The 11,361-nt window shown below is 34.9% G+C and overlaps 1 protein-coding gene across 1 annotated transcript; it reads left to right on the forward strand.

Annotated features, from left to right (window-relative positions):
• LOC132092045 (serine/threonine-protein phosphatase 2A 56 kDa regulatory subunit gamma isoform-like) lies at nt 1-10,741 on the forward strand. Its single transcript, XM_059498105.1, has 14 exons — nt 1-109; nt 1,063-1,262; nt 2,289-2,399; nt 3,509-3,601; nt 3,854-3,984; nt 4,823-4,882; nt 5,114-5,222; nt 6,169-6,222; nt 7,070-7,240; nt 7,320-7,447; nt 7,644-7,745; nt 7,824-7,896; nt 8,770-8,886; nt 9,848-10,741. The coding sequence occupies exons 1-14, from the start codon at nt 16-18 to the stop codon at nt 9,980-9,982; spliced, it is 1,578 nt and encodes a 525-aa protein (XP_059354088.1). The 5' UTR covers nt 1-15; the 3' UTR covers nt 9,983-10,741.
• Nucleotides 10,742-11,361: the final 620 nt, after the last annotated feature.

Here is an 11,361-nt window from a genome sequence, read left to right on the forward strand (position 1 = left end):
CGATCCGACCCGTAGATGTTGACATGCTCTAAAGAGGAGGCCAGGATGGTTCTGGATGCTCCGAGCGCCAACGGGCCCTTTCAGCCTGTGGCCCTAATGCACTTGAGAGGTGAGACGTTTGTCTTATTGTGTCTGTGTGGGCAGGGAACGACGAGGGAGGTGGCTATGCCATGATTTGTGTCCACCGTTACGAAAGAAGAAGAATTTGCTTCATTTGGGAGACTCTAGAGTAGATACAAACCTCTGTTTTAGCTTCATACTGTGCAGACTACATTTTAAGCATTTTCTGGCCATGCATTTGGGTTTTTACTACATGCATAAAATCTTTGGAGCATGCATGTTGCTCGGGTGAATGTTTACAATGCGCTGGTTGAGTAGGAGGGGGTCTGTTTAACTAGTGTCCCATCCCCCCTAAACAGAGCACTGATGTCGGGGGAAGTGAGGTCACAGCTTCAGGAAGAAAGCATGCATGTATCCTGACAGCCGGTTCTTTCTGCTTTGTTTTCTTCACTTCACACACACAGACAGATGATTGTAATCATTCATGCATTAATAATGCATTTGTTATATGCATTTTAAATTTAGGTGCAGCTTTGAGATTAGACATCTGATTTGATATTTTACTTCTGTATGCATGCTTTGAATATTTTGAAAGTGCATTATACCACACTGTGTGAGATTCTGAATCACACAATGCAATGCACTTCCAGAATGATGGATGTGCAAAACTGCTTAGAAGTTTGGAATAATTATGATTTCTTTTTGAAAAAGAGTCTCTTCCTCTTACTGTGATCAAAGCTGTATTTCAAGTAACTAGTTTTACCTTCATACTTCGATGAACATCACCTTTAATTCAATTAAGTCTCAGATAAGCTTGGTTATTATTATGAAGCATAATCACATCTGATATGACTCTATCTAAACTAAGTTTAAGCCCGACTGCATTGCATTATGGGATGCAGTGTTTAATGCACACCGGATATTTGTGAACGTGACGTGTTGAGGAGGTTTGTGCGATTGAGGCTTTAGAAAGGCTTTAACATGAACTCTCCGTGTCTGTAGATGTTCCTCCGGCCGAGCAGGAGAAGTTATTCGTGCAGAAGCTGCGTCAGTGCTGCGTTCTCTTCGACTTCACCTCTGACCCCTTGAGTGACCTGAAATGGAAAGAGGTGAAGCGTGCGGCGCTCAGCGAGATGATGGAGTACATCACCCACAACAGGAGCGTCATCACCGACCCCATCTACCCCGAGGTGGTGCACATGGTGAGAACACACAACACACACATTCAGGGTTCACATCAGCTCTGTTTTAAACATCGCATCAGTGTCTCATCAATGGATGCTCTGCAGTGAATGGGTGCCGTCAGAATGAGAGTCCAAACAGCTCATCACAGTTAACATCTGGAGAAGACAAAACCTGAAGCAAATCCAGCATTAAGATGATTTTAACTCAAATACAGTCTATAATCCATCCTCCAGTGAAAAAGTGCATCTTCTGTCGTCTCTCACATTAAAATCCAGACACATATTAGTTTAAACGCTGCTTGATCTGTGCAGATTTCTCTCCTGATTCAGACCAGAACACTTCTTCACTGGAGGAAGTGTTATTATGGATTATTTGAGTTAAAGTCATCTTAATGCTGGATGTGTTTCATCTTTAGTCTTCTCCAGATGTTCACTGATGGACTGTGGGTTATTGTGATGTTTTTATCAGACTCTCGTTCTGACGGCACCCATTTACTTGCAGCGAGCAAGTGATGCAATTTCTCCAAATCTGATGAAGAAACAAACTCATCTTTAATTTGTAGGTGAACTATTCCTGTAATAACATGCATATTTTGGCATGTGTATATCGCTCGGCTGTTGTGTTGAGCGTTTTGGGCTCCTCCGAATCAGATTATGCATTCAAAGGCCAGTTTCTGTCCGAAAGCTTTGCTTTCAGCTACAGACCTGATGCAGTTATCCCGGCGCTGAATTACATCTCTTTGATATTTATTAGAGCCTATCGAAGTGCAAATGCACTTGTGAAATAAGCATGACAATATGTTCTCAAGCACATTTCCTGCATCACATCCAATTGCAAAAAAAACACACACACAGCACTTTGATGATTAAAGCTAAGAACTTCAAAGCGATGCGATCGGGAGGATTGAATAATTTGTGCATGTGCCGCCACGGTTCATTAATCAACAAGCTATAAAGACTCGCTCCTTCAGTCTGCTCTCAGTGATCAGATATGTATCCATACACACATTGTTCTTCAGTACAGTTTTATGTGGTTTGTTTCAGTTTGCAGTCAACATGTTTAGGACGTTACCGCCATCATCCAACCCAACCGGCACAGAGTTTGACCCCGAGGAGGATGAACCCACGCTAGAAGCGTCCTGGCCTCACCTGCAGGTGATGAACACCTGGACATTCAGATGAAGTTAATCCTTTTATTCATCGAGGACGCATTCAGTTGATCAAAAGTGACAGTAAAGACCTTTATAATGTTAGAAAAGATGCTGCTCTTTTGAACTTTCTGTTCATCTGTGGATCCTGAAAGATAAAATGCATCACAGTTTCCACAAAAATATTAATGTTAAAATTATCATGATTTCTGAAGATCATGTGAGACTGAAGACTGGAGGAATGATGCTGAAAATACAGCGGAGCATCACAGAAATAAATTAGAGTTTAATAGAGAGTCACATAGAAAACAGCTGGTTTAAGTTGTAATAATATTTAAAATTTTTACTGTAATTTTGACTAAATAAATGCAGACTTGATGTGCAGAAGAGACTTCTTTCAAATCAAAAATATATAAAAATCTCACCGACCCCAAACATTTGGGCTGCATTTATTTAATCAGAAATACAAAAATAAAAATGTAAAATTGTGAAATATTATTATATTATCTATGTGAATATATAATTATTTTTTTTGGTGAATTTTCAGCTGTTGAACTGCAGTGTATATTGTTAGAAAATATTGATATTTTAAATAAATGCTCTTCTTTCGAACTTTTTATTAATCAAAGAATCCTGAAAAAAGTATGGTAGGTTCCCCCCAAAAAATATTAAACCACAAAACTGTAACAAATCATCATTTTCATGATTTCTAGCGGAGCATCACAGAAATAAATGACACTTTAATAGATATTCACACAGAAAACAGGTATTTTAAATTATAATAATATTTCACAATTTTTACTGTATTTCTAATCAAATAAATGCAGCCTTGATGAGCTGCAGATACTTCATTAAAACACATCACTGATCCCAAACTTTTTAAACATTAGTGTATATAATAGTATTATTTGTTGTAAAGTGTTTTACTCATTAATAAAGTAATTTTATTACAATCACTGTAATACAGTAAAAATTAGAATGTGTACACTCACCCAGAATGTATTTATTTATTATAAAAATTGAAATTGTTATTCGTGATTTTTATTATTGATAAAATAATGTATCTTTAAAATGTCTGCTGTAAAGTGCTTTAAATCAATATTTTTCCTTCCACAGCTTGTCTATGAATTTTTCCTGCGGTTTTTAGAGTCGCCAGACTTTCAACCAAACATAGCCAAGAAATACATCGACCAGAAGTTTGTGATGCAGGTGTGTTGAAATACGTGTTGTTTTGGATGTCTGTTTTCTAGAATCACATGGCATTGAAAAACCATTCGTTAAAATCTGTTCATATTTAAAAATCACATGCACAAGGCTCCAATTGGAAAACCGATGCTTTGTGTGGCTCCTCAAGTTACTTTTGCATTGTTTGAGTGATTAATATAAACCTTTGTGCTAAACACTGCTCACTTCACATCTGATAAGCATAATTAATGAATGTTGTATCTGATTGGATCGCAGCTTCTGGAGCTGTTCGATAGCGAAGACCCTCGAGAGCGTGACTTCCTGAAGACGACTCTTCACCGAATCTACGGGAAGTTCCTGGGTCTCAGAGCCTACATCAGGAAACAGATTAATAACATTTTCTACAGGTGAGACTCTATGAAACTATGACACAAGATTTGCAATGCTTTCGACTATATAGTGAAAACATGCCATCTTCATTTCGGAATTATATTGTTGTTTTAACTTTTTTTTTTTTCTTTGGTTTTTGCATTGAAATGTTTAAACAATATAAGTTAACATTTGTTATGTTTGTACATTTTGTTATATAATTTTTACATTTTAATAACTTTTAATATAAAATAGTTGGATATAATGCAACATGTATTTGTGGCCCATAGCCATTTGTCAACTAATTGGTTTTCTCACACAGGAAAGTACGAGAAAAAAATACAGTAAAAATTTGAAATGATATTACAATGTAAAATATCTGCTGAGAAGATTTGTACAGATCAAAATTAATCAAAACAATAATAGTAAATATTCTTCATATTTAATTAATACGATGCTACAACATATTTCAGTTTCAAATAAATGCTGTTGTTTTGAACTTTCTGTTCATCTGTGAATCCTGAAAAATAAAATGTATCACAGTTTCCACAAACATATGAATGTTTCTTGAGCAGTAAATCATCATATTTTCATGATTTCTGAAGATCATGTGACACTGAAGACTGGAGGAATGATGCTGAAAATACAGCGGAGCATCACAGAAATAAATTACATCTTAACAGAGATTCACGCAGAAAACAGATATTTTATATTATAATAATATTTCACAATTTTTACTGTATTTTCATCAAATAAATTCAGCCTTGATGAGAATGAGACTTTCAAAAACACATATGTATGGTGACTTCAAATGTTGTTTTTGTCATAATTTTCAGTCTTCAGTTCAGAAAATCTCTGTTTTTTTGTCTCGTACAGGTTCATCTATGAAACAGAGCATCATAACGGAATAGCCGAACTACTGGAAATATTAGGAAGGTATGAAACGATGCTAATAAAATCGGTTTATTCCTCTCAAATCCAAGCAACATTAGAATGAATCAGTGTGATGCTGTATTATTGTGACGAATCGCTATTGCTTAGCGAATAATAATTCTTTGATGTCTAGTGGTGACGTTATTAGTGCCTTTCATCATGTTTTATTAAAAGCACACTCGTTAACAGTTTCAGCTCGTTTACTCTGCTCTAATGAGTTCTCTTGTCCTCCAGCATCATTAACGGCTTCGCCTTACCGCTGAAAGAAGAGCACAAAATCTTCCTTTTAAAAGTGTTGTTACCTTTGCATAAAGTCAAGTCCCTCAGTGTTTATCACCCACAGGTACGACCTGGAGCTTATACCCAAATTACTCGTATGCATTCGTCACAGTGTTTTATTAAGAACTTGAGACACTTTGTTGATTTCATGCTGATTGATTATATATATAGAAAGAGCATTAAGAGTTTACACTTTAAATTAGGACATTATGATAATTTTGCATATTTGTTGCCAAAATTCACTTTGTTTTTGTAAGAAATGACAGTTAAAAAAAAAAAAAATTCTGAATGAAGATTTAGATTTGTATTAATGAGACTGTAAGGTAATTCATGCCGAATTAAAGTACATCAGGTTTTTTTTCCTTCTAAATACTTATTGACGAAATTAAATTTTTATTTCATATATGTGTGTGTCTGTGTCTATCTATATATTTATTTTATTGAATTATTACAAATATTATATATATATATATATATATATATATATATATATATGTATGTATATATAGTTATATAAATAACTAATTTCTAGAAAATTAAGGAAACATTTTAAATGTATATAAATTAGTTTGTGTATTTTATATAATTATACATGAATAATTACAAATAATAAATCAAGATTTATTAAAAAGAGAGAAATATTTATATGAATATACAAGTAATTTTTAGAAAATTGTGGAAACATAAAAAAAATACATTTGAATTTGTTTATATTATAAATTATATTGGGATACTAAACCTATTTAATATTACATACATTTTTAGACATATTTCTATGAATATATAAATAATGTCTAGAAAATTGCTGAAACATTTACAGTATTTTTCAACTATTTAATTTATTTAATATTATATTTAATATTTAATTATGTAAAGATTACATTAGATTCTCATTCATATAAAAAAGGTGACACCCATGTGTGTTAGTAATAGTAATGCGAGCGTTATTTTGTGACTCGTCCGTTAGTGTTGAAGTGCTTGTGACTCTGCTGTTGTTTCTGGTTCTTCAGCTGGCGTACTGTGTGGTGCAGTTTCTGGAGAAGGACAGCATGCTCACTGAGCCGGTGCGTTTCTCTGCCCGTCTTCTGTCTTATAGCTGGTTTAGCTTCTCTTCAACTAGCTTTAACCAGCATACCTGGCCTTTTCAGCAGCGATCACTTCATAATTTACACACTACCAGTCAAATACTTTTCTCTTCTGCTCACTAAGGCTGCAGTTGTTTGATTAAAAAATACAGTAAAAATTGTGAAATAGTTTTGTAATGTAAAGCAGCTGTTTTCTGTGTGAATCTGTGTTAAAGTGTAATTTATTTCTGTGATGCTCCGCTGTATTTTCAGCATCATTCCTCCAGTCTCCAGTGTCACATGATCTTCAGAAATCAGAATAATATGATGATTTACTGTTCAAGAAACATTTCTGATTATTATCAGTGTTGAAAACAGCCTAGAAGAGATTTTTACAGATCAAAATAATTGGTTTTATTCATTAAGGCCGCGTTAAATTGATCAAGTGACATTTTTCTAATGTTAAAAATATTTATATTTCAAATAAATGTTGTTATTTTTAACATTTTGTGTTCATTTGTGATTCCTAAAAAAATAAAATGCATCACCGTTCAAAATCAGCATATTTTCATGATTTCTGAAGATCACGTGACACTGAAGACTGGAGGAATGATGCTGAAAATACAGCGGAGCATCACAGAAATAAATTACAGTTTAACAGTGATTCACACAGAAACCAGTTGGTTTGCATTACAAAACTATCTCACTATTTTTACTGTATTTTTGTAATCCACTGAACGCAGCCTTGGTGAGCAGAAGAGATTTATAAATCATTAGGAATCTGAATTCCCCCCCGTCCTCAGAGCAGTGTGAGTGTAGTGTGTGAGGAGTGTTTTGTTGGTTTCAGGTGGTGATGGCTCTTCTCAAATACTGGCCAAAGACTCACAGTCCGAAGGAAGTGATGTTTCTGAACGAGCTGGAAGAGATCCTGGACGTCATCGAGCCGTCAGAGTTTGTTAAAGTCATGGAGCCGCTCTTCAGACAGCTGTCCAAATGTGTCTCCAGTCCACACTTCCAGGTCTGCTGGACACACCGCAGCAACACGAGCTCATGAAGGAGTCCCTGTCTAACTGTAATCACACTCCTTTCGTCCTCAGGTCGCAGAGCGAGCTCTCTACTACTGGAATAATGAGTACATCATGAGTTTAATCAGCGATAACGCGGCCAGGATCCTGCCCATCATGTTCCCCTCACTGTACCGCAACTCCAAAACCCACTGGAACAAGTGAGACACTGTTTACAAGCCTTCACCAGTTATTGAGAAGATTGACTAATTTGGTAATAGAATAATGAATGAGTCGAAGGGGTTTTACGCCTGTAAAGAGGTCAGCCAATCAGAAGAAAGCTCATTTGCATATGAAAGTGTGAAAGCAAAACAAATTCTTGAGTCTGACGCTGTCACTTCCTCTTCCTGTCTCCAGGACGATCCATGGGCTGATCTACAACGCTCTGAAGCTCTTCATGGAGATGAATCAGAAGCTGTTTGACGACTGCACACAGCAGTTCAGGGCCGAGAAGAACAAGTAGGAAGTGTTTCACACACACACACACACTCTCTCGGAGGCGTGTGGATAAACTCTTTCTTTCTCTCTGAACGTTAGAGAAAAGGTGAAGTGGAAAGAGCGCGAGGAGGCATGGATCAAGATCGAGAATCTCGCTAAATTAAACCCGCAGGTAAACGGCTCTGTGTGCAGAACTCATTCATTTTAGTTCTTTTTGTCACTTGTTTACATGAAAATATAATATACAGGGCCCTATGAAATCAGTTTTATTTTTTTCCTAAACTCTATTACATTTTTCTGGATTGGTTTTTTTTATTTTTTATGTTTTAATCCTTTTTAATAGTAAGAAAAAATGGTCTAATTAATTAAAATCATGAAACTTGAACATTTTCACATCAGTTTATTAAAACTTTATTACATGTTTAGGGCACTATGAAATGTTTTATTTTTTTCTCCCCTTATTTTCTGATTGTTACCAAATTTTATGTTCAAGCTTGAAACAACTTAATTTATTCTTTTATCCTTTTCTTTTGTTTCTTAAAGGTAATTTTTCTTACACTCAGAAATTGTGTGTTGTGTATTTACATTTTTCTGGTTATCAAATGAAGGCCTAAATTATTAATTTCATGTATCTTTTAATTATTGAAAATTAAGCTAACTTTATTTTTTTTGCAAATAAATGGGATTTACTATTAAAATTAAAACATGGAAGAATGTTGTGTGATTTATTTCTTTAAAAAATATAATTTAAGTGATAATAGTAGGCTTTGTTCATTCTTCTGAAAAATAGTAATAGGCACAATGTCTTCAAATCAAACCGGACTTTTATTTTGACGGGTTGCCGTGAATACCTTTACAGTTCTGTGCATGTGATTAGATGCTTTTGTTCAAATCAAACGCTCTGATGTTCTTCATGTGTTTATGTCCTCATTTAGTGAGAATCATCATGCTTGGGAACATTAGAAACTATATAACTAATGTGCATTTATCTTTCTTAGTTTTTTTTTTAAAACGGCTGCATTGTAAAATGTTTTTTCTGCTTTAGTTTCTGCAGTACATCGACTCCAGCAGCTTCAGCGGTCCGATGGACATGGAGACGGACGGACCGCTCATAGATGATGACAAGATGCTGAAGAAGACCGTAGAAGAAGAAGCCACTCAGGTACAGTAAACCTGCTCTGACTTTCACAGAGGCTGGATTTAGTTTGATCAAAAGTACAGTAAAAATTGTGAAATATTATTAGAATTTAAAATAACTGTTTTTTTATGTGTCACTGAAGACTGGAGTAATGATGCTGAAAATACAGCTCTGCATCACAGAAATGAATTAGTTTATTAGATATTCACAAAGAAAACAGCTGTTCCAAATAAAATACAAATTCAGGCTTGGTGAGCAAAAAAAAAAAAAGGAAATTTTACTGTTCAAAAACTTTTGACTGCTTGTGTGTGTATATAATTATTTTTATTTATTATTATTATTATTATTTTTTTTTTTTTTAGCTGACATTCATTTTATTTCAAGTAACAATTTTTTTTTATGGTTTTAGTTTTAGTTTAAAAAAGGAAAATGAAACCCAAAAATGAAAATGTGATTTAGGAAACCTGCACGAGTTTCTTTCCTCTCTTGATCACAAAAGAAGAGATTGTGAATAAGCAGCACAAAACCATTCTTACGTCTCTGGGGTATATTTGTAGCAATAGACAACAATACATTATATATGCTATTTCTCTTTTATGCCAAAAATCATCATGAACATTCATGTTCCATGAAGATACTTAGTTAAACTTCCTAACGGAAATATATCAAAATAGTAATATGCATTTTTAAGAAATCATTAGTACAACTTTAAAGATGTTTTTTTTTTTGCATCCCTCAGATTCCAGTTATTTTTTTAAATAGTTGTATCTCAGACAAATATTTGTCCTCTTTACAAACCATACACCAATGGAAAGATTATTCATTCAGCTTTCAGATCATGCATAAATCCCAATTTTAAAAAATTGACCCTCATGACTGGTTCTGTGCTCCGGGGTGACAAATAACGACTCTTTTACTTGTTATAGGTGAACTGTGGCTGTATAATAACCCTGCTCACGCGTTTTGATTTCCTCTCTCTGCTCAGATCCACAGAGACCAGCGTAGAGAGCGTCCTCTGATGCGACGCAAGTCCGAGCTGCCTCAGGATATATCCACCGTGAAGGCCCTCGAGACGCACCGGCGAGCCGAGGACATGATCGCTGCCCAGGACGGCCTTTAGACGACCACAGACGCCCGAAAACCCAGTCCAGTCTCAGCCGGCCGATGATGGCTCACGTCTGGCGCTTGGCTTTTTAGTCTGGAAACGCCTTGAGATGTATTTTGCATCTGAATCGAGTACAAACCCTTCCGTTCGTGTCCAGATACTTTGGCAATAAGTTCGTCCAGGGAGATTTCGGGTGTTCAAACAATGGTGGTTAATCAGCATTAAAGCCTTTCTTTGCATAGAGTGCCTTTTTAGCTAAAGGAGAAAGTATCGTCAGGAATTCGCTTGTGGAAAAGCAGCCACAATGGGAGCCGGAAAAAACCCCAACTTTTCCTGATAAACTTGAACGACGACTTCTGTTTTCTAGGGTTAGGTTTGCGACGGATCCGTCTGAACCATTGTTTGAACCTCCATCGGGTTTGATCTTCAAAGTGTCCTTTAGTATGCGTCCCCCACTAAACGGCGTCATCTGATATTGTATATATTGTAATCCATCTATTATTGAATGGTAAATCTCTTATTTTGTATAAATTTTCTCATGTACAGATGAAAACGGTTATTAGCCACTTGCGTTAGAAACATTTAGGGTTTAATTTCTAATGTTTTTTTTTTTACTATTTGTATTTGAGAACAGCATTCAGCTGTGTGATGAGATCCATCATAAAATAGCCTTCATATGTGCTTTTCACCAAATCTCAAGTGGTATATGTCTACATACAGAAAATAAAGAAAACATGTTTTATATTTTCATTTTATAAGAACGTGGTAACTGTATTCTGTTATGCATGCATGTGTATATTAGCTTGGCTTTTCTCATTCATTGAGGCCTTTAAAGTTATTTTTTGTTTTTGATTGGATGCTTTAGATTTGCGAGTGCTGAATCTGAAATGCATCAATGAAGATAATTCATTTTATAGAAGCTCCTCATAATTGGAACTGAAAATGGGTGATTCATTTTTAATTACTTTTAATTTATCTGTGATTTCTCATGAAACACTCTTGAATGGGAACTTTGGACGAAATTGTGCTTAATATTCATAAAAAAATGTCAGCAATACAAAAAAAATACAAATAATTCGTGATAAAAATTATTTAGATTGTGGGTTAATTATTTTCCACGATTTACTCAAAGTGTTTAAGCAGTGTAATGTAACAAATAAATAATAACGGAAAAAAACGGAAATATTTTTTAAATGTTCATAAAATTAATACGTTTTTTTTTATTATTAATTTATTTTTTACTTTGAGTGAACTGAATACTTCTTACTTTTTTTTTTACTTAACGTTACATAAAATGTAAATTTGTCAACACGATGCGTATTTGTTTCTTTACTAAACGTCAATCTTGCGTGAAAACGTCAGTTGAAAGGCGCTCGTCCAATCACACACTAGAC

Source organism: Carassius carassius, chromosome 18 (genome assembly GCF_963082965.1).
Source record: "Carassius carassius chromosome 18, fCarCar2.1, whole genome shotgun sequence".
NCBI classification, from domain to species: Eukaryota; Metazoa; Chordata; class Actinopteri; order Cypriniformes; family Cyprinidae; genus Carassius; species Carassius carassius.

What these genes read in the sequence shown, in the direction of transcription:
- LOC132092045 (XM_059498105.1), top strand. Translation starts at nt 16, where the DNA reads ATGTTGACATGCTCTAAAGAGGAGGCCAGGATGGTTCTGGATGCTCCG. An exon ending in TCTCCAGTCCACACTTCCAG is followed by an intron (nt 7,241 to 7,319) that starts GTCTGCTGGACA and finishes TTTCGTCCTCAG; the next exon opens with GTCGCAGAGCGAGCTCTCTA. An exon ending in TAGAAGAAGAAGCCACTCAG is followed by an intron (nt 8,887 to 9,847) that starts GTACAGTAAACC and finishes CTCTCTGCTCAG; the next exon opens with ATCCACAGAGACCAGCGTAG.